Consider the following 24,330-nt stretch of genomic DNA (forward strand, 5'->3'; position numbering starts at 1 on the left):
ACAAACGAATATTCACATTTGACTAGAGTAACACCTTTAGTAAAATCACTAAATTTAGAAAGCCTTCAGGACAGAAGGCTCAAAAGTAAAGTAGCAATAATACATAAAACACTGAACCATAATCTTCAAATACAAAAACAAAATTTAATAAAATACTCTGAAAGACACAAAGATAAAGGCACATTCCTCGTTCCATATGCTAGGACAAATTTGTACAAATACTCCTTCTTCCCTAGTGCTATTAGAGCATGGAATGGGTTGCCTGAGCTAGCCAGGAAAACCAGTGACTTGGCAGAATTTAAGTCATTGGTTAATATGCATGACTAAATGCATGACGCGTAGGACGTAATCATCTTCTTTTTTGAAGTAACGTCTGTATTATATAAGATAAGATAATATTCGTGGCACTGATATATTAGGGCCCCGCACACTGGTCAAAAATGCAACAAAATTAACTTTAAAGAGTCTATCGAAAACTTAAAAACACATGGTAAGTATAAAAAAAATAAAAAGGGGGCTCTACGAGACTAAAAAAGTTGAGATCCACTGCGATACAATCACATACAGAAGCAAAAGTTTATCGGGAATCCCCGTTGTCGTACTAAAAGCTATTATATGAGATATTTACGTAAATAAAACTTGACTCTGCTGAATTGTACATGCCTGACATATATTAAATGAATAGCGACTCTCAAATTCGAAAATAAATAATATTAGATCTAGATCTATATATAGACATAGATATTCTGTAATGAAAAATCGCTTTAGGCTTTAGGCCTTTAGGTAATAAAAACAGCAAGAGACTATAGATCTAGGCGTCTCGTGTAAGTACGAGCTTCGTGTACAAGTCAAAGTCGTTACAAGAGTATATTTATTTATTTAAATCTAGATCTAGTTAGATTTTAAAAATATATTCAAACTACAAGTTCAGCTGGGTATTTTTATTTGTGTCACGTCAGTCACGAAATAGATCTAGATTCTATCTGCATATGATCATGGCTGATAGATCTAGATCTAGTATTAACTATAGTCTAGATCGGGATTAGGACTTGACTGACTTGTCGTTTTAGAAAGCTCTGGTCAATGCAAAGAAATACAATTTAATTGTCCTAGCAAATGTGTCGGAATTGGACATACAATGCAAATAATAAAGGAAAAGGGGAAAAAAATAAAAAAGCAATCAATCTAAACTGCGGGGAATCCCCTGAAAAGAGCCCGATGGTGAAGTAGGCTGCTGTTGCGGTCCTCTGCTCCACTGGGAGTCAAAATGAGATGGTCTAAAGATGATAAAAGTATTTATTAAGAACTCTTCATTTAACAGTAGCAGCTTCTGAACCCAACCCTATTGTTATTTGACCATTTATATGAATATCCATCGACCCTGGATCTGTGTGATATTCTAAATCTATGAATCTAGCTTTTTTTTTAAATATAGAAACCGGATTTTCCAAAAATGACCCCCTTTTTTTTTTTTTACGCCATCTTCTTTTTATTATTTAGTAGATCTATAGTTTCTATAACTATTTCTTTTATAACGAAAAAATATTTTATTAAGATTTATAATTCAATTTAATAGTTTTTGAGTAAGTTATAATTAACTTACTTAATATTCAACAGGAATACGACGCGTAGATTGAAAAGAGGGTTGTCACATTAATTCCAGTCAGTGCAATGGCGAAGAGACAGGTTGGATACTTTTGTATTACTGCGGCCTACATTTGGTTTCTTGAGAATTTATAAAACCTGCGTGATTCGCTTTAGGAAACGTAATTTGTAATCTAGGTTAAACAATTTAACATAGTACAGTACTCACATATAGACACTATATCTAGGTATTTCCCATTGAAATTAATTTTTAAACCACATTTAACAAGAATTGATCTAACAACTAGGACATAAAATGCATAAAATATTGGTAAAGGTAAAAAAAAGGTTGTATGTGTATGTATAAATCTACTATTTTTAATATAGGCTTACTGTCATTCTTTTCATGAAATTTATTTTAGTTTCGTATTATTTTTTATATGATTTAGAGAATACATTTTGGACTGTATGTGCTACCTTTAAAAAAAATTCGTATTTTAAATATAAAACTGATGTGATAGCTGTACTAAAAGCTATTATATGAGATATTTACGTAAATACAAATTGACTCTCAATGCTGAATTGTACATGCCTGACATATATTACAAAATGACAATATTTACAGCCATAGAGAGGGATTCGAGAGACTATGTATATATTAAATATGTAATAAGAATTATAAAGATTATATACATTTGCCAAGTAATGGTCACTTTTTTTTTGTAGGAATAACTAAATCTAAGCACAAAACTATAAAGATATTATTCATTGCTAAGGTCGACAACTGTAGTCAAACTGAATTTTCATTTGTTTAGACTAGTGTTTTCAATACTGGTCTTGAATAGCTGTTCCAAGAACTGCTAGAATAATTAACTAGTAGGCCACCACGTGAATTAATCTCTCTAAAAAAAAAAAAAGAATGTACGAAGTGTTCCGTTAATGAAAAAGTCTGGGAAGCACTGGTTTAGACCAAAACAATAAAATTATTCTATCAAAAGTTGTGAAATTTTAATAAGAAAAAAACAAGTTCATAATTACTATCTCCTCCCCAAGCCATTTGCACGACAGAAGCGCACAAACGCTCGCGCATTAATGTTGTGGACGGTCGTTGACGTATGGCACCAAACTGCTGGTAGACAACTAAACAGTAGTAGGCATGCTAGTCGTATTGTATTTTAACTATTAACTTCTTGAATAACTTCTTTGTGAACAATATTACCGGTATATATAACTTTCATTACAATACAGATAAATTTTAACTTCAGAGAAGAAATAAATAAATGTAGTAGACTTTAGTAATTATATAAAGTGGTATTTTGAACAAAATCTGACTCATTACAAAAACACGTCTTTTCACTCTGGCAATCTGGAGTCGTTGGTCTGGCCTACCCTAAGACAGCTGAAGACAATGGCGTTTATCTAGCATCATTCACACTGCATACTAACCAATCGCTAATTTTTGTCAAATAGAAACACACACATACACTCCTTGCGATCTATAGGGCAGACGATATTAAGGCCATCTATTTCTTTTGGCAACTGTTAACGATATGGTGTCATTTGACCAGCACAACGACCAACCGCCTTTACTTTCTCCAACTAAAGTCAGGTACCCATTAGAGTTGGGTGGACTCAGGGGCGCCCTAAAAATCACGAAATAAAAAATACCAGTCTTCGCCGAAATTCGAAACCAGGACCCCAGGTTCGAAAGCCAATTGCTTAACCACTCAGCCACCGCGCCACTCTCCCTAATAGTGCATACACCAATATATACTAGAATATATTGCTTGGAAATGTTTTTTAGGCTATAGTCTTTTCTTCAAAATCATATTTAGATTACCCTTCTTTATACTTCATGAACTCTCTTTGGGGGTTAACCACTCTAAAAGTTAATCCACGTTTTGTTTGCGCTTTGATTTTTAATATCCCGTTCACGTTCTTCTTACAATAAAATTCAGTAAAGAAGAAAATAAAAGAAGAGACAGAGATATGAAGAGTTGTGGAAGCAATATAATGAACTAATAAATAAGAACTTGAGAAAATGAAAAAGAGAAATTTTGACAGAAAAAAAATCGATAAATTCAATGACTCTATATTGAAAGATTATTGTTGCCAAAACATAGTACTATAATTGAAAGAGTGGTGGTCCCGAGTTCAAATTCCGCCAGCCTTCATTCCCTGCCGAATTAAGTGTCTTAATTTGTAAGCCACTGGCCCCGATTTACTTGGAGGAAGAGAGGAGCTCGTCCTCTGGCCTCGACAGTTGAAGGAAAAGAGGAACTCGACTTACGCGGACGAAGAGAGGAGCTCATTCTCTGGCCTCGACTTACTTGAAAGAAGAGAGGATCTCGTCCTCTGGCCTCGACTTAGAAGAGAGGAGCTCATGCTCTGGCCTCGACTCACTCGGGAGAAGAGAGGTCGGCTGCTTAATATTTAAAATATTTTATTCTAATGCAGTCTACTCTACTCACAGGGCCAAGGCCGAACTGAAGGTATTGAAATCGAATCCCATTGAAGACTAGAATTTTAATCTTATGAATTTTAAGGATCCCCAACTCTGCGGGTCCACCTAGCTCTAATGGTTACCTGACATTACTAGGGTAAAGTAAAGTGCTGGCCCCTCGACATCCTCCTTAACCGTTGGCCATCGAAACACTTTACATCATCTGCCCCAATAGATCGCAAGATCTAGGTATATGCCTTAACCCTAACTACCCTTTAGTCATCTACACAGTAACTAGTATTACAAAGAATACATGGCCAATATTATTTATTTACAACAATTCAGTTGAGATGGCACCAAAGACATAATGGCAAACAGAATAACTGTTTGCCATGGGGATAAGAAATTCCTAACTACTAATTTTGAAATTACTGTATCTGCACTTTTTAAACTAAAGATAAGGAAACATACTAACGTTTTAATTACATGTGCGAAGATGAACAAGCAATTTTTTTATTTTACTTTGGGCAATTTTTATAATGTATGTTGTAGAAAGAATGCTACAGACTATGTTACATACATTAATAATTATAGTACCTTAATACATTCAAGTTATAGACAACAGCTGTAATTTCTTTTTAAAAAAGCATCAAATAAATGTATTTAATTCATTTTTTAAATGCTTTATAAAAAAATACAAAAACATGCATATATGTAACCCTGCCGGACCAAGTAAAACAAAGGACGTTTGGGCCACATATATGCATGTTTTTCGTATTTTCTATACAGTCGTTTACCCCTGCAGCAGTAAATCTTTGTTTTTTGAGTCTTTATAAAAAAAAAAGGAAACATCTCACGTATTTTATAAGTACCAGAATATGCACTTTCTGTTTCTTTTTTTTCCGCAGAAAGAATAAGACTAGGTAACTATAGGACAATCAGTCAATTTAGTTATAGAAGAAGTTTTACTATAGAATGAGGCCAATCACAATTTCACAAACATTAGACTAAAATGTTTGGGTGTAAAATGTTTTACATTGTTTCGGATGTTCCTTCAGAGTTGAAGATAGTTTACTTCCTAGTCCAAACCTCCCGCAGGACGACGGGGGATGGGAGCGGGCATGGTTTGAACCCGGGACCAACGATAAATCCAAACGACAGTCCAGCGCGCAAACCGCACGACCAGGCAGCCATAAGCTCCAAAAGCTAGGGAAGGGGGTTGGCATGATAACTATAAGGAACCACGCCCAATAGCAGTTTCCTGTCGGCACTGTGGGAAAAGTCCTAATATCAACCAATCAGGTATCAGCTATTGATACTAGATATAGGGCTTCATTTACGATACCTGAATAGTCGGTGCGTCAAGAGTGAAGCCACAGGTGATCGCAATCAGCTGCTTTTACCTCGCGTTTTTTTTTTGTAACGTGTGTGTGTGTAAAAATAAAAAAAAAAGTAATTGCCTTAACTAGTTTATAAACATTCTGTTAGGTAAGTACATTAGAAAAGATGAGAGTATAAATAGATCTAATTTGTTTATCAGGTAAGATTCTATCCACTTCATCAAACACGATTTTTTTAATCACAATGCCGACCCAATATTTTTTAGAGCCGACATTTAATGTTTTAGGTACAAAATTATATTTCCTTTTAAGCACAGTTTGTGTGTGTATCTCTAGATCTAGATAGGCCTAATTGTCAAAGTGAATGTGACGGACTCAGACATATATATATATATATATATATATATATATATATATATATATATATTACATCTAGACTGGACACGGAGATCTTTTAACACTACAAAAAAAAATTAGAAAATTTTCAAAAAGCTGAAAGAAGCCGTTGTTTTGTAGAGTAGCTCCGGGACATACAGTTTTTTTTTCAGCAGTATCCTATGTAATATATACTTTAATGTTTAGATTTAGGTCTAGTAATTGAACATAAAAAATAACAGCACTATTAGTATTATTTTGCAGTTTTTAATACAAAATCTAAAAAACATCTAGGTAATCGATCTATTAAATTTACAAAAGATGATTCAAATCAACAGACGTGAATTTTTTAAATCTACAATTTTCGAAATATTATCTCAATGGAAACTAACAGGAAATGTCTATATATTATAAATATGCGTGAATATATAGTTCTGTGATTAATAGCCCGTTCTAATTAAAATCTGAGAAAATTGTATTGAATTATTTCTAAACTTTGAAAACCATAGACCATAACTTTTTAAACACAGAAAATATCAAAATTTCCTAGATTCGGGGTGACTTCTCTTAGCGCTTGAAAAAGAGTTTCTTTTATTTCTCTTTATAAATAGGTCTGTGAATTGATCAACAGCGAATAAAATTTGTTTCCCTTTTCTAGTATAGATATAATATACATAGGTCTGTGTTGACAGATCGATTTTAGACCAGAGTGATTGTCAAATGTACTTTTACAAAAAAAGGAACATCTTTTTTGAAAGCGCGCGTGTGTGTGTGTTTGTATGTCTGTGTGTGTAGAAAATTACTACAGTTTGAAATGTTAAGACTGTAGTTAATGATAATGAGTACCGGTAGCACAATTTTAGAAGTACCATATGTTGATCTTCGAGTAGGCCTCTATTAATTATCATCAAATAACAAGCGAAAAAAATTGTTTAAAACAAAAGAAAGCTTATACAAAGTATAGTTGTATCAATTAGTTTGGATCAGTCATGTCATTAAATTTGTTATACATCTAGAATCTAGACTTACAATAATTGATCTGGATTAGAAATATTTTTTTACCAATTGTTATTGTTTAGCACTATTTCATGCTTTTGGCTTTCTCAATTCGCTATGATTCTATCTCTTGTCTGGACCAGTTGCAAAGGGGTAGAGGGAGAAAGAACGGGGTATCTGGGTGATAGCTTTTTAAATGTATTTTTTTCTAAAAAAAAAAAAAAAGGGGGGGGGGACGACCTGAATTCTAACTTGTATGCTAAAACATTCTCAGATTTCTCAAGCCAACGCGGTATCCACTCTGCTAGCGAAGAGTCTACGTTGTGATGTTGCTAGTTCAGGCTGTCTTGAAGTCAACTATGGATGACCGTTGGATTTCAACCAATTACTCTGCAATCGTTTGGGTGTAATTGTTCGGGTGTATTACGTGTAGTTGAACAACAATACAAACAAGAACTGGCACATCGGTTGTAACGAATGAAGAGATGTAGTCAACGATGATGAACAAGTTCACATAGATTTATTCTGATAAAAGGCCACAGTAGAAGTCTCTGTCACTAAACACGTCGTTACCCTGGAATATTCTATCGCTAACTGATTTTCCGGTCTCTAACCCAACATATCCCAAACGTCACTAGTCCCGTTCAATATGCGTCTTCTATGGTGCGTCGCTAAATAACTAACCTATATAAAAAGGGGTCTAACAACGTACATGGAAGATTGTATAACTATATATTGTTTCTATTTCATGTTTTGTGTTCCCTAAGTCTCAGACGACGACCTATAAAGGGAACTAATTCAGCTTATACCAAAATTTCGTGTCAAGTACTATTTCAGCTTGATCCGAGATAGGGTGTGGGAGAAATAACGTGTACAAACTTTTTTCCAGACAGACAATGCCAGTTGATATAAGCTTTGTAATAAAAATCTTAACAATCGTCATAGAGAATAAAAAGGCATATTAAAAGTGTGAGTGTGTTGGTTTTTTTTTCTGAAGGGAAGGGTGTATAATTCGGTTGGGTTGCGTTACTCCAAATATGATGCATCTCTAGATCGTGTGTGAAAGTTGTTCGAATTTTTCATCTATATTGTTATTGTACAGTAGTTACGATGAGGTTGTCCATTGTCAAACTGAATTTCCATTTGATTGGATCAATAAAAATTATCTTATCTTATCTTATCTAAATCTATGACTGACCCAAAAAAATGTGTATAGAGTGGACTAAATTGTGAGCAGTGATGTTTCTTTCTTTCAACCTGCCTCGCGGGGAAAAAAGCAAAGCTTCAGCGATTTATCTATCAGCACTTGTATAATGTAAAAAATGATCGAGGGACATTGCTAGGAAGCGACGGTCGACTTAAAGAAAAGTGGAATGTACTTATCTTATCTTATAAAATACAGAATTTACTTCTTTCTTTAAGACTGTGATTTACTAGCCAATTGAGGGCTGAAAAAAAAATGGGTCGGCCTAAAAGTTCGTGGTTGGTAATAAGGGATTTATAGGTTCTTTCTGAAGTTAGTGGAATGACAGTAGATACCCTTTTCTTGCCAGTTAGGTTGAACCTCAACCGTGCCGCCTTCCCACAACGGCTACGGTCGTAGATTTTTAATTTTATTACAGTTTTGCTTTACTTTTTTTATTCGGTGGGGGTATAAGGACTAAGCTTAATGATTTTGGAATGAGGAATATAGTTTGCTTATGTTTCCTACCCGGCTACGCCCATGGTTTATTGTATTTACAAGAGTTGGAATTTCAAATGTTTTCTAAAAAAAAAAAAAATTACACTGTATGGCTTTCGAAAAAATGCGAAGATATAATATTTGATTATGATATTTGACGGTATGTAATAAAGATCTAGATGAGATTTAGGCCTTCACCTTTAATATAAAACTTTTTACACTTCTGCTTTTCCTCGTAACTAGACCAACTGAGCATATATCGATTAGGAATAGCTATTTAATAAAAAGTTCACTATATCTGACATGTTCGCGAAGTTAACATACCTCATAATAATAATGGCAACAAAAGTTATAATGTATCAATCACCTGTATGTACTTTTAATGTAAACAGATGAAACACGTGACGTGTAGTAAATGTTATGGCAGGCGTGTAGGCAAAGCACATGCTATAGCAGAAGTATAGCTAACGCATAATAGACGAATCGACCCAATTAAACCTCGTCTGCTGGTTGGTGGACGGAAAAAATACATGAATCGATATCTTTAAAAAACTGATTCGGATTGGTCTTTATTTTACAGGATTAGAGGGGGCCTTGACCGAGACCAATCGTAATAAATATAGATTATAGATTTTTAACAATCGGTCTCAGCTCAACACACTGGCCATATCTGAGGACATTTTTCCCCCGTTGTTTTTTATCCATTCGTATTAAAATAATGAAATATTTAAAATATGAAATGCAGACATGACTATCATAGTTAAACAGTTGCTATAACGCTGAAAGGTTATAATAGTCATTTACTAATGCACAGTAATACTTTTTAAAAACATTTTTGTTTTCTTTTTAATACAGTCTCATTGACACGTGTGTTTCTTGGAAAAGAAGACAGTCGTAATAGTGTGTTAGGTTGTTAGATACTTGGAAGTATTATTAGCATTGGAAGTTGAAATTCTGCTATTAGGACTTTATTTTATGGGTAAGTCTGCACGCTAAAAGCGATTACAATAATCTCTCCTAGAAATTAACCACACACTCTCTCTCTCTCTCTCTCTCTCTCTCTCTCAAACACACACACATATACGTACATAGGCTACACACACACACGTATATATATATATATATATATATATATATATATATATATATATATATATATATATATATATATATATATATATATATATATATATTGCAAATTACATTGTACGTCAATGATAGTATGTAGAGTTTCCAATTCCAAGAGCCGGGTTTTTACGGGATGGGAGCCGTAGAGATACAATTTGAAACGTCTTTAGTGGATGAGTGAGATACAAACCTACTACTATTGGATGTAGAGCAATATGACACAGTCTTGGGACATGGGGCTTATGTTATATGTTTCATGGTTATGTCCTCATTAATTTGTTTCGGCACTAATTGAGCTTCACGTGTTATTAAGCTGTTTGAAGTAGACTTCTTCCTTTTTTATCTACTACTATACAATTAATCTCTCTCTCTCTCAATCTCTCTCTCTCTGTCTCTCTCAATATCTTAAACACATATACATATATAGGCTACACATGTATATATATATATAGGCCTATAATTATTAAATTACTTTTGTATAGCCCAACTTTTATGCTTATAGCAAAGATATCTAATTTAAAAAAAAAAAAGATCTAAAATTGAAAACACTGAAAAAAAAAAAAAAAACTTTTGAGAATTATTCGTTTCGTTTATGACCTCCTTCAGTTGAGAAACGACTAGGGATCATCTCAAAGGAATTATTATTGGTTACAATATAGGCCGATTTATTATTGGTTACAATATAGGCCGATTTATTATTGGTCACAATATAGGCCGATTTATTATTGGTTAAAATATAGGCCGATTTATTATTGGTTACAATATAGGCCGATTTATTATTGGTTACAATATAGGCCGATTTATTATTGGTTAAAATATAGGCCGATTTATTATTGGTCACAATATAGGCCGATTTATTATTGGTTAAAATATAGGCCGATTTATTATTGGTTACAATATAGGCCGATTTATTATTGGTTACAATATAGGCCGATTTATTATTGGTTACAATATAGGCCGATTTATGTACCGTATGTATCTTTTATTTCATATCTGTACGTAGCTCATTATGATCTATATATCAGTGATTTTTCCCATGATACTGTTCTATCCTTCAGGTGTATTTTGGATATAAGATGATGGTTGCAGCATTTGATATTTCAATGTACAATACCGCACATACCTTTCTAATTCAACACTATCAAAGTCCAAGTAAAAGGGTTTTGTATGTTAACTTACTTCTTTATGGTGAGTTCATTTATAACTTAATGAATAAATAATACATCTTATGATAAGTTCTTTAACTCTACTACTAGTATATTACATTAAGCCTATCTTATTGTATAAATTGCATTACACTGCCCATGTGTGTCGTTATTTCAATAAATTCACCATGATATGGTCGACGCCAATGCGGTGATGGCAAAAGCTTAAAAAAAGTTTTTGTTTGGACCTGTTAAAAATGTAGTTTCTTTTTTTTTTTTTTTTTTTTTAATTAATCTGTTATACTTTGGTTGGTTGATAATGGAAACTGATGGTTAATCTGTTTCATTAAATCGGGCTACAATGAAGTTCTGTGCCTTGTTACCAGACTATAGAGCATGGGTAAAATCCCCAACATTCACACATACACACAAACAGGTTGAGAAATTAATTTAACATTATAGAATTGCTTATAGCTATATAAACATAAAAAATGCAAGCATGTAAATAGGCCATAGTACCGCACAGTGTAAGGACACGTCACTATGTTAAAGAAACACGCGGAATAACTTTGACGTACCTGTGCCCACACGAAGGCGCCGGCCCACACCCGTTTATGTGTGTGTAGCAGAACAACAGTCCACTACGGGCCTGGCTATGGAATGTTGACCCAACTGACCCCTTGCCAGCCATCATGGCCTTAGTTATTTTGTAACGCTTTATTTTTTATTTTTTTGTTATTTCTATTTGTAATCAAATTTAATTATTTGTATTTCTAATCTATTTTATTGAATTAAATTAAACTTTTCGTTATTATTGAAAAAGGGAAAAAGTACCTGTATATTTTTCTCTTTTATTTTACTGTCCCGTGACCAGGTGACCTGGTCTTGAGCGAGGCGGTGTGACCTGTTTGTAAAATGTTTGTAAAATGTTTTACATGTTTCGGATGTTCCTTCAGAGTTGAAGATAGTTTACTTCCTAGTCCAAGCCTCCCGCAGGACGACGGGGGATGGGAGCGGGCAGGATTTGAACCCTCGACCATCGATAAATCCAAACGGCAGTCCAGCGCGCAAACCTCACGACCAGGCAGCCAGCCTGTGTACTTTGTGGAACAAAGCGGCACTTGGCGTGGGTTTTGTAGAGCGGAAGGTCTCATTCCCCGCTTCTTTTTTGTTTTTCCTAATATTTTCAACTAGAATACTAGAGTGACATCTAACGTCCACAGTCATTTAGAGATCTTAGTTTAGTCGCCAGTTTTATTGATGTTCCTATATTTAAACGTTTTGGATGATTCTATATTCTATATCAATAAAGTTATACGCTACGTGTTTTGAACTATTATTCTGGTGTTCAGTGTTAGATGTGAGGTGTAGACACAAACACCTCAATCGCGACAGGGCTAAAACCACGAAATACCCAGTTCCAGCGTCAACAGTCGGGCCGCCAGAATCGCCCTAGACAACGACCAGTTAAAGCAGGCGCCGGCACACTGCTAGCGCCTTGTGATAGTGCCCCACATTCAATGACAATTGAGAGAAGAAAACAAAACAAAAAGCTCGAAAACTTCTTGCACAGTATAGCGGATCCAGATCTTTAGAAAAAAGGGGGGGGGGGGATTATTTTTCCAAAACCTACCCCTAAACCCTAACCCTATGTATATATTAGACAAACCTTACATTGAACATTATATATGAAAGAAATTCTAAAAAAGGCAAAAGACAGGGATGAATGGAGAAAGACGGTCGACGAATCTTTCTTGGTGCCCCAATGGTCCAACAGACTAAGGGATAGGTAAAGATAAAAAGTAATATGTATATATATTTGTGAAAAAAATGCTATATATTACACAAATTACGATTAGAGCAGTGTTTCTCGAACTTCGTCAAAAAAAAAAAAAAGTACAGTTATGTTGAAGCTCTTTTCTTGACAGCTAGGGGAGCGCTTCAAGCGTTTTCTTGCATTCATTTTTAACTGCATAAATGCATTCTCCTGACATCTAAAGCGTATTATTCATGCTGTTAAAAAATGTTTCAAAACAGTCTTTCTTTAAATAATTATGACGAACTCATGCTCAATTACATACACTCTGTCGCCATTCTTGACTATTCTTTTTTAAAGTCATATTGCCGTTGGAATAGGGGATGGGGCGGTAGAGTGAAAACGATTAATCGTGAAAGAGTCCTCTCTCCAGTCTATAATTATCGCTAATGATTGCTTTTGGCATTAAAGAATAGAGGGGTGGGGTGTGGCGACTCGATATAAGAATTTGTATATAGCAATAACTTATATAAGTGACTTTTTTTGTAAAAAAAAATAAATAATAATAATAAATTTTTCACTAAAATACAAACGAAAAAGTATTGATCTGTACGGTGGGAGGACGGGGAGCGATTGCATCTTTCGCCACTCCCTCGGTCCTTCCTGGTACCTACCACCCTCTGTCATTTTATATTTTCTAGTGATCTAATTGAAATGTAACATACCATATATATAAAACTAAATCTGTTAATTAGCCATGATTTCTATATCAACTATTGGACCGCCCCTTCGGGGTCGGACTAGTTGGAGGCGATCGCCTCTACCGCCCTCCTGGATCGGCCAGTGCTTCAGCTTTGAATTTCAATATAGATCTATAATTCTATATAGTAAATGTCACCTCCTCTTGTGTGATCTTTACTTTAACAGATTAGTATGATTAAAGTTGCCTTGTTCTACTTGAGTCTATACTACTTTTTATCTCTAAGTCTACAGCTAATAGCACAGCACAACAAGTGTCACTAGAAACAAGTTAACTACACTGGTAGCAGACTCTCCATTTATTACATATAAATAAGAAATACATATGCTGGCGAATTCGTCATCAATGAATATAGATGGTATCACATAATCCAGTGGAATATTCTAAGTACATAATCAATATACGTTATTACAGCAGAGAAATTACATGTACATCCTAGCTCTGCAAATACTCCAAGTTGACTGAGGTTTTCACCTCGTGGTCAGTCACTGACCAATAGAAATGAGAAGACTTCAATTCGCTTGTGCTTTCTTCATACAATAAACACACGTGGTCCTGTCTCTCGTCTCGGACTTCAACTTTCCCCCTGCCTCCCTTTTTTTTTAAAATCCCCTCGTCAGCATCAATTCTACTCAAAAGTTACATCAGAATTCATCAGCCAATGACAACACTTAGTGGCAGACTCTATAACAATAGCTGTGATAGTTGTTTCTTTTTTCAAATATGATAGTGATGACATTTTCTGTTTCAGCCGTCACGTAAAGACAACCTCATTTCGTAAGTAAGTACTGACTTCTTTGGTCGATTATTTGTAGAATTGAATTTTTTTTTCTGTCGTCTATATTAATGATTAAAGAAAATGATTAAATGTACATACATTTAGTAAATGTCGAATACAATATCTTTCTGTGTTCTCTCACTCTCTAGTTTGTATACTTTCTCTTGTCTTTCTGTGTTCTCTCACTCTCTAGTTTGTATACTTTCTCTTGTCTTTCTGTGTTCTCTCACTCTCTAGTTTGTATACTTTCTCTTGATTTTCTTTCTCTCACTCTCTAGTTTGTATACTTTCTCTTGTGTTTCTTTCTCTTACTCTCTAGTTTGTATACTTTCTCTTGTCTTTCTTTCTCTCACTCTCTATTTTGCATACTTTCTCTTGTCTTTCTTTCTCACTCTCTAGGTTGTATACTTTCTCTTGTCTTTCTTTCTCCACTCTCTTTCTCTCGTCCTTACTTCTCAAACATTTTCTATTACACACACACACTCCTCTTCCTCATTCTGGGTGTCTGTTTTTCTCTTTCTAAATTGTACTTTTTCTCTTAATGTCTCTCTATCTCGCATTTTTTTTTCGCTCTTCAACTCTCTTCCCCCCCCCCCCCTCTCTGGCACTTTATTTTGTTTTAACTTTTTCTCTGTATTTTTTAATACAACGAGTTTCTAAAACTTAACGCTGTAATAAATTCGTTTTAATGTCTTTTAAAATCAGCATTTTGAATAAGATAATAGACGTCTAGGATAAACATACGCATTTTTTTTTTCATTTTTAGGGCTTTGGGTCTGTGTAACACAAACCAGACTCTAAAGAACCAATTAATATTTTAATAAAAGTTGCATCATCGATGGCTACATCAGCAGAAAAAGACATCGAATTAGGGGATCATCTTGTCGTAGATGAAACGGCAAAGAAAGATCTTACAGGAGACAGTGAAAATATTCAATTGACAGAGACGACCGGGTCTCAAAATCTTCCAGGGCCCGTAACTGATGACGAATTAATCGGTGAGGAAGCGCTAGTTCGACATATTCATGGGATTGATAAGCAAGTGAAAGAGTCTCGTGCTTCTGAAATACATAAAGAGACTCCACAAAATGGATCGACCACTTCAACACAGGAATTCAACGTGGATATTGAAAATCAAAGGCAAGCTTCTTCTGTGATTAACAATGCTGTTTCGGGTTATGGAAATGGGAGGCGATGTCTAATTCCAACCCATTCAGTCCATGGTGGACCTCTTTCTATAGTTCCTCTAGACGTAACAAATAAATCGGAAGAGGATGTTCTTGAAGAATTCGGCCACTCAAAAGAGAGTACATTGCATAATATTTGCACAATACTTTGGACTTATTTAAATGTTACAGTAACTCTTTATATTCATGGACAAGCACAACCCGTAATTTGCTCCGGGGCCTTAACAGATCCCCAGACTTGGAAACGGTTTTTGAATAATATACATCTGTCTAACAAAGTACATTCCTGTAAACCAGCTAGCTCTACACTTTTATTGAAACTATATAAGAAGTTTCTTACAAACGCAAACCAAATACAAACAGTCTCCTGTATGTCTGCAGAGCTAACTTTTAGATCTCCAGAAGGGCCGGTAACAGTTACGTGTCTTGGGCGTGTCAAGGAATTCTATGATAAGCCAGACGCTGTGTTTTTACTGAGTCCACCAATTCCCACAGCCGTCTGCGAACAACTGCACACAATCTATGTCAAGCTTGGCAATGTTGTTAGGGGCATGTCTAAAGAGCCCATGTCGATGAGATCATTGTTCATCTTTAGTCTGAGGGACACTGGTGAAAAAGAGGTTTTTCCGCTCGAGCGGCCACTCATGCCAGAAGACTCAAGATTGGAAGAAACGGCGGTGCAGTATTTAATGCGTGGTGAGTAGATCGTCTACATTCATAGTGAAATAAATACATTTCATTCATGGTTAATTAATTGTGAATTTCCTGCTGTTGAAAGTAACACGACTACAAATCTGCCCTTTTTTTTTTCATTCATATACATACAGAATCCTCGCTCCTTTTGCGGGTCAGTTCCTACATAATTCTTTGTGGTTGTTTAACATAAAAATAATATACCCCATTGTTATATCCCTAACCGAGGGGATAATAACAACTGACCTATCGCAGACACCTTCAAGGCCCTTAACATTCTTAGGAAGATTCTCGTCGCCTCTCAGAGGGCGTTACTGCTGCAGACCTGCCACATCATCAGAAAATTTCTCAGTTGACAATGTTAAAAGGACTACGATGAATTTTGCTTCCCTTTAACGAAACTCGACCCTGGAAACGCCAAAGAATGAATACTCGTTCGTTTCTAACAGAATAATAATAATAATAATAATGTAATAAGCTAAATGCTCTTCTTTTATATTTATTTTCAATTTGATTCTATCGTACTAAAAGGGAAGAAACACGCTTTCAAAGATAGTTTGTGTGGAAACACAAACCCAAACCCGAAGTGGTCCACACAGGCAGGTAAAAAGACAGGTTTCAATATTTTCAAAAAGAATATCAGAATGAAATTCTATCAAAGGCAAATGACAGATAAGAATGGAGAAAGGACGTTGTCAGATCTTGTATGGTTCCCCAACTGTTTAGCAGACCAAGGGGTTGGTGAAAGTGGATGTGTAGAAAGATGTGAACCTGGCCTAACTGATGTCTTATAATGATTATCTAATTGATCTAACTGTTTTGTATAAGGTCAATCGCGTATTCAAAGCATCAAGGTTAATAATTCGTTAAAAAAAATCCTTCAGTGTTTAGTTACTAAATAGTCTCACGTGTTTCTTACTATTAAATTTTTTTTTACCAAAAATCTAAAACCATTTGCATAATGTGTTTAAAAGATGATACAGGGTCAACTCCCTTACTAAAGACGTAGTGTTTGTTACTATTAATAGTGAATAGTTGTAAAAATGGTGTAAGTTTATAAAAAAAAACTGTTTGCATAATTGATTTTAAAAATTAGATCTTTCCCTTTCAGAAAAGAAAAAAAAAAGTAGCTGTTGCACCAGAGCTTTGAAGGGTCTAAAATATCATGATGTTGGATTTTCACTATCTTTTCTAGTTTAAGAGATCTAAACGGGACGGACGGACAGACAGATCCACACAAAATTAATAGCGTCTTTTCTCCTTTCGGGGGCCGCTAGAAATTGTTTAAAAAATAATAGTTTATCAATACTTCTGTATTTGTTTTCTAGATACACAAAAAGGATTTACATTTATAGATTTTTAATACACAAAATTTAATTACTATGAAAGTTTATATTTAGTGAAATTTTAAAAATCTTATCCTTTTTTTTTTCTTTTTTAAAAATAGTTTTCGAGGAAAAGAAAGAAAGAAAGGAAGAAAACTCAGAAAAAATAACCAGGATTTCTCAAGGAAGGGAACATGCTTTTATAATACAAGCTGAACTTGTATTGAGTCAATTTGAGTTTTCTTGTCGCAGACTCGCGGAATGAAAATCAAGTTTTATGTTTCTTATACTTAATTAATTTTTTTAAGGACATGTACATGCATCATTTTGCGTGTGTATTTATTTTATAAATAAGATTTATGTATCTTAAAAGGTTGTTTTTTTTTTAGGTGGTCATAAATAGGAAAAAGCAGCAATCGGTTTATTTCCAGTTTGTCCTTCTTCCACGTTTAAATTTCTGAAAACGATTTCACCATAACCTGTGCCAGCGAGGTGGCTGAACGGTAAAGCGCTTGGCTTCCGAACCGGGGACCGGGGTTCGAATCCTGGTGAAGACTGGGATTTTTAATTTCGGGATCTTCGGGCTCCTCTGAGTCCACCCAGCTCTAATGGGTACCTGACATTAGTTAGGGAAAAGTAAAGGCGGCTGGTCGTTGTGCTGGCCACATGACACCCTTGTTAACCGTAGGCCACAGAAACAGATGACCTTTACATCATCTGCCCTATAGACCACAAGGTCTGAAAGGGGAACTTTACTTTACTTTTTGTGCCGTTCTTACGATAGCCAGTAGGATTATTTGAATCTTTTGAACGCAAACGTTACACATACTAATTTACTAACTACGCTGGTGCCAAGGCACCGTGATGGAATTCCATCCTTGCTGAAAAATACGCAAACTTTGCATTACGACTATAGGACAGCACAACGACCAACCTCCTTTACATTCCCGAACTAAAGCCAGGTTCCCATTAGATTCTAAAGTCAGGTTCCCATTAGAGTCTAAAGTCAGGTTCCCATTAGAGTTTGGTAGAGTCGGGGGAGGGGGGCGGGCTAAAAATCTTGAAATTCAAAATTCCACTCTTCAACAAGATTTGAATCCATGACTCCAGATTCGGAAGCCAACTACGACTATGTATCTTTCCAATAATGTAAAGAAAACACAAACATTTGTTTGATAGATCTTCAACGTTGGACTTCTTTGGTTCTCAAGCTGTGGGTCTCAAACCCCCAGCGACATGGAAAGGGGCAAAGTCGGTTAATTTATTCTGCAAGTGGACACAACAAGTGTTTTCTTTTCGTTGTAAGATAAGCCCATTTTTTGAACAGTAACCAAGTAAAATGACGTTATTACCGATGGTTTAGAAATAAACTATTTTAAGTAGGAGACGTCGATTCTACTGATAATGACCTTTTTAAAAATATATAACGTTTTCGTAAGATGAGTCTGTAACAATATAGACATGGAGACATATTAAAACGTCTCCACTAACGCGATTCCTTTCGACTTTCTTAGTTATAGTGTATGACTTATTCCAGTTTATTGTACGACGTTATGTTGGCGAATTTTGTGTGTTAAAAAAAGATCAGTGATAGGTATCGTTACTTAACACGGAGGTGATCTTTACTTAAGACTCTCACATCCATTAGAGATGTTCGCGTTATATACGTTCAACCTCCATCGCATAATAGTATTAGTCACTGCTGCCTCATTTAAATGAATACTTTTTTTTTTCTCATTAGAATTAATAGTACGCTCTAGTTGCCACAAAAATACTTTGCTCAGAAAACAAGAAATTTCTGGCCTTCACGCCCCTTTTTACTTTAACCTTTATTAGGCATGCGCTGTTTTTTTGTTTTTGTTTTGTTTTTACCATTTTAGATCATTTGATCTATAGGGCAGATGATGTCAATGTCATCTGTTCTTTGGCCGACGGTTAACGAGGGTGTCATGTGGCCATTTACTATGAGAAAAAGACTGAAAAAAAAATGTATTGTAGACGCGAAGAGAATGAATGTCTGAAGCTAAAAAGGCATGACAACGCTTGGCTGCAAGTTTGTCCACCAACACTGATCCCAGTGTGGGAGTCTAGAACATTCCATCAGACTTCAAACTGGCTAAGTAAAATCGTGAACGGGTGATGCCACTGGGAAAAGTATGAGAAACACTAACCTACGGCCCCTTTACGATTGATTTAACCCTTATTTAAAAACGTAAGTCTCCAATTTTCATTATATATAGAAAGACTCACTTTAAAATGTCAGAATGACATTAATTATTATAATTTTGCTGTTTTTGCTTTTTGTCTATAATGTTGCTGTAACATTCTCAGTAACTGTGGTCAAATTTGTGAGGTGGGAAAGGAGATTTTGAAAGACACATCTCAACTCAACCTCCTCCGCCAGTTAGGTAGTAAAATGGTGGCAAAACATCAAAAAAATCAGTGGCGTAGCTAGCCAGTTGCCATCATTTGGTGACCTCTCCGGGGGCGTCTGCATTTTGCGTAATATTTAATGTAAAAAAACACATTTGGAGCCCCTCTCAAGTGGGGGCCCGGGGGATTTTAAAATTCTCCCCTCCCTTCCACTACCCTAGCTACGCCCCTGCGCACAATCTTAATGCAGTCTCAGCTGCGATGGGCTGGCCACGTCTGCAGAATGGACGAATCCCGCATATTAAAAAGACTCCTGTGTGATAATTATAAAAAGGTGAACTATCCCGTCATCAAACAACCGATATAAAATGGTTTGTCCCACACAGTGGCGTAACTAGGAATTTTCAATCATTGGGGTGCCCGGGAGGCATGACCTCTTTGGGGGGCCCTCCATTTTGCTTAATATTTAATGTAAAAAAACTATTTCGAACACTCATTTGGGGGCGCCCATCAAGTGGGAGGCCGGGCAAATTTTCGAATTCCCCCTTTTCCCTCACATTAGCAACGCCACTGGTCCCACACATCTCACAATGATTTTTTTTCTGTGTGAATTGTATTTTTTAAAAATAATTATTGTTTTATTCTTTGGAATAGTTTTTTTTTTTAAATAATGAATTGTAGACCCTATATCATTATTATTATTAAGCCTATTTTATTATTATTATTAAAATTATTATAGGGCCTATATTTTTTTTTTTAACTTTTTTAATGCTACGCAAAACGTTTTAAGTAAATTAATGCACTTATGCATGTTTAATTCCTTGGTAAACAATAATGCATACTTTTCTAATTAAAATGTGTGGTTTTGTAATATTTCCTTTTATGTAAATAATGTATGTATGTATCAAACACTAACACTATTAGAACTATTAGCTTACAAACTTTTTTAAAATGTTTTTAAATAACACTATATTATTTAACAGAGCAATGGGTTGCTTGAACTTAGCTAGGCTTGGCTACCTATGAAGGGGGCTCGAGGTTCGACACCGACTCGAGCAAAGTTGTGTTTACTGAGCGCCTAAAGGCAGCACGGAAAACCTTCTCCCAAATACACCCCCCCCCACCCCACATCCCTAGTCCACAAACGAGATTGGACCAAAGCGCTCTGAGCATGCTTATAAGCATGAAAGTAGCGCAATATAAAAGCTATAATGTATTATTATTAAAATTGTTATATATTTCTTTTTTTTTTTTTTTTTTGATGCTTCGCAAAACTTTTAAAGTAAATTAATGTGATAATGCATGCTTAATTTCTCGGTAAACAATAATGCATACTTTTCTAATTAATGTGTGGTTTTGTATATTTCCTTTTATGTAAATGTATATATAATGTATGTATGTATCAAATACTAACACTATTAGAACTATTAGCTTACAGTTTTTTTTTTTATTTTTATAACACTAACATAGCAATGGGATCGTGGTCGAGAGGCTAAGTTCGCTTGAACTTGGCTTGGCTTCTTATGAAGAGGGCTCGAGGGTTGAGCAGAGTTGTTGTTTACTGAGCCCCAAAAGGCAGCACGGAAAACCTTCTCCCAGGTACCCCCCTCCCCCCACTGGTCCACAAATGGGATTGGACCATGGCGCTCTGGGCTTGCCATAAGCATGAAAGTTGGCGCTCTATATAATCTATTATTATTATTATTGTTAATTATTTTGGATAGATGTATAGGCGAAAGTGAATGATAGAGAAACGGACATATCTATTTCTTATTTTGTGTATATGTGTGTTTTTACTTTTTTATTATTAACGTGTTATTGATATAACCTATTGAACTATATTTTTCCTCGAAGCGAAAATAATTCAAACCTATGTTATACGGCCAGGCAGCCATCCAAATAGAGCCAAGAATCGCGCATTGATTTGCCCCTCCACCCCCATACCCCAACATATCACAGACCGCCCAGCTCTCCTTAGCAGACACCCATACACATTTCGTCTTAAACCAGGATATGGTTGACGCCTGCACTAAAAATTTCAAGTAATATAATGAAGGAAACTGGAGCAAGTCAAGATATGGCGGTAGAAAAATAGAAGGGGGGGGGGCAGAAACTAATCAGGGCAAACTAATTATAGATCAGCCTCTTTCTTATAGAGGTATAATTATTTAAGGGGACCTTGGTTTTAGTATGCAGGTACATAACTATTCTTACACATATTGCTCATTATTACTAGTATAGCATGTAGACTATGAATTACAAAAGCTTTCGTTGTAAGCCCTATTAGGTTAGATTATAGCCACTGGATCTATCTATCTGTTGCTGTGCTAGTACCACTTTGTGTTCCAATACGTTCTTTGTATTTAGGATATCATTATGTTACTTCAAGAAGTAACCAAAAAGTAAGCAGAAGAAATATAAATCTAAATTATATAAAGGTAAAAAAAAAATAAAGAGATATTTTATATTATTTACCAGATTTTTTTGAATAATCCACATAGCGTACACTTGCAGGACTGTTTATAGAACAGGATGTGAATTCTAGCAAGACGCGAAATACCGCCTAAACTTGTCTTGGTTATGAAGGTTCTGAAATATTTTTTGGGTACTGGTTTAAAAATACAAAACTTTGTAGTTTCTTAAGTGCCAAATACAAGTAAGTTGATGTTCTGTATAGAATTTTAGTGGTTTCTTGTTAACTTTCCAATACAAAAAAAGTAACATACAAAACTCTTTTTAGAGGCCCCCGAAAGGGGAATAGACGCTATTAGTTTTGTGTGGTCTGTCCGTCCGTCAGTCCGTCCCGTTTAGATCTCGTAAACTAGAAAAAAATAGTGAAAATCTGACATCAAAATATTTTAGACCATTCAAAGTTCAGATGCAACGGCTACTTTTTTTTTTTCTGAAAACGAAAAATCTAATTTTTAAAATCACTTATGCAAGCAGTTTTGTCATAAAAATACATCATTTTTATAACTATTCACTATTAATAGTAATAAACATGGGAAGCTATTTAGTAAGGGAGTTCATTATTTACCATATTTTAAACACATTTATGCAAACAGTTTTAGTTTTAAGTATTATATACACATGCATTGCCTCCTGCTGGTGAAAAGAGAAATCGACCACAGGTAACACTGGTTATGTCTGCGGTGAATGTGGCAACAGATGTAGGTCCAGTTAATCTTCGGACTCGAAGAGAATCCTTATTATATACATATATATATACATTGTCACGCATTATTTCTAGCAGCCCATCTAATGATTTCTAAATAAGACGGTGCGCAAAATGTTTCTTAACGTCTTTTAATTATTTAACCCTTAAAGTGCTGAGCTGTTTTACAATGAGTGCATACAAAACGAAATTACAATTCTGATGTTTAGAGGCTAAACTACCACACGATTTTTAAGGGTTAACACTTCATAGAATACATGATGGGATTCCCACTGACGTAAAAGTTTAATTTTAAGATGATTTTTAAATAGAATTATATAAAAAAAAAAACCACAGAGTGTTCCCTGTGTTGCCAACTAGCCAGTATTTTGTTTCGAAAGATAGACACAAACTGTCGAATTTCTATGAAAATCGTTAGAGCCGTTTTCGAATTTCCCACCCACCCAATACATTACATCAATTCAAGTCAGTACTTCATGAAACCTGTAACCCAAAATTTGGAAGCTGCATAGACGTTGTCCTCAAAAACGGCTCGAAAGATTTTCCTAGACATTTAACAGTTGATGTAGATCACAAAGAAAAAGAATTACCAGCTCCTTGGCCACATGGGGAAAACTCTAGTTGGACTGTTATATTTTTTCAAAATAAAAAATAAATGTAAATTTGGCTTGAGTACTAGACTTAGATGTAGCGTTTTGAAAGGATTATCGCGTACTTGAAAGGACTATCGCGTTCGGGAATTTCCGAATGTAAGGCTTTTATTGATTCAAGAGTTTAATAAATAAATGTTCAGGAAAATTTTGCACAAGTCCTGTATACGTAGTTTTTAAAGCCTATATAGATCTATATCATTGGAATTTAAGTTTTATAATGGAGGTATTGTTTTTTTAATATTTTTTTTTATGTTTTACTTGTTCTATTTTATTCATCGTATAATTAGTTGTAACATTGACAACACTTTTTTTTTAGTCGAATTACTGCTGGCAATGTGCGAAAGCCTATGGGTTGAATGGCATCCTTATTCGAAAGAAGAAATAGGGGGCCTACTTCTTATCTTATAAAATACAGACGTTACTTCAAAATGGTAAATCATGGTAAAAACAGAACCTTAATTTCTTTCTAGTACATTTATTCTTTATTGGAGACATTCATACATTCATACATTCATTCATATTGTGTAACCGGTGTACACAATAAAGATAAAGTGTAGATACAGTTGTTTGTGCGATTATTTGTGTGCAGTGTCTTGCACTGCGGAATTAAATGTTCTTTCGCATCTTTTATCTAGTTGGCAACATCGAAGTTCCATTTAGCGTCCTTGACATTGCTCAGTTGATCGTGAAATAGAGAAATAAGCAAAGCAGCTTTTTAAATTACTTTAACTTTGCAAAGTTTAATGCTAACATTAATGATGACTTTAAAAAAATGCAAAACGCCTTTAGCCCCAAATGTTTCAATATAGAAATATTTTTAAGTCAAAGAAAAACAAAAAAAAGTATCGACCGAAAAATAAGTGTTCACGCATAAAAAAGTTTGTTTTTTTTACATTATTCACAATTTTTAAAAAAATTACGTTTAATGTAGTAAATGC

The 24,330-nt window shown here is 34.9% G+C and overlaps 2 protein-coding genes across 8 annotated transcripts in view; one reads left to right on the forward strand and one right to left on the reverse strand.

The window, feature by feature from the left end:
* Positions 1-22,206, reverse strand: part of LOC106052937 (uncharacterized) — a 50,392-nt gene extending 28,186 nt beyond the window's left edge. The window contains exon 1 of one of the 3 annotated variants that reach the window (XM_056031915.1): positions 22,040-22,206. The gene's annotated coding sequence lies outside the window, so the exon portion shown is untranslated. Of the gene's footprint in view, positions 1-1,603; positions 1,688-1,813; positions 1,916-22,039 lie in introns of those variants that run through there. The other 2 variants (XM_056031916.1, XM_056031914.1) reach the window with 2 other exon arrangements.
* LOC106053649 (uncharacterized) lies at positions 678-22,580 on the forward strand. Of its 5 annotated transcripts, XM_056031924.1 has the most exons (7): positions 754-824; positions 1,618-1,686; positions 9,275-9,398; positions 10,606-10,735; positions 13,960-13,989; positions 14,753-15,869; positions 17,314-22,580. In XM_056031924.1, exons 6-7 carry the CDS (start codon positions 14,825-14,827, stop codon positions 17,454-17,456), a joined length of 1,188 nt encoding a protein of 395 aa, XP_055887899.1. In that variant the 5' UTR covers positions 754-824; positions 1,618-1,686; positions 9,275-9,398; positions 10,606-10,735; positions 13,960-13,989; positions 14,753-14,824; the 3' UTR covers positions 17,457-22,580. The 5 variants fall into 5 exon arrangements, with proteins under 5 accessions (XP_055887900.1, XP_055887899.1, XP_055887903.1 ...); XM_056031925.1 differs by lacking the exon at positions 1,618-1,686 and having other exon boundaries at positions 678-824; XM_056031928.1 differs by lacking the exon at positions 754-824 and having other exon boundaries at positions 1,546-1,686; positions 13,960-13,985.
* Positions 22,581-24,330: the final 1,750 nt, after the last annotated feature.

The sequence above is a fragment of the Biomphalaria glabrata genome, chromosome 6, assembly GCF_947242115.1.
Source record: "Biomphalaria glabrata chromosome 6, xgBioGlab47.1, whole genome shotgun sequence".
Lineage (NCBI taxonomy): Eukaryota > Metazoa > Mollusca > Gastropoda > Planorbidae > Biomphalaria > Biomphalaria glabrata.

Excerpts from the sequence above, each read along its gene's own strand:
- LOC106053649 (XM_056031925.1), top strand. The coding sequence starts at position 14,825 with ATGGCTACATCAGCAGAAAAAGACATCGAATTAGGGGATCATCTTGTC. Across the intron at positions 15,870-17,313 it reads GGTGCAGTATTTAATGCGTG|TTTTCGAGGAAAAGAAAGAA; the intron begins GTGAGTAGATCG and ends TTTTAAAAATAG.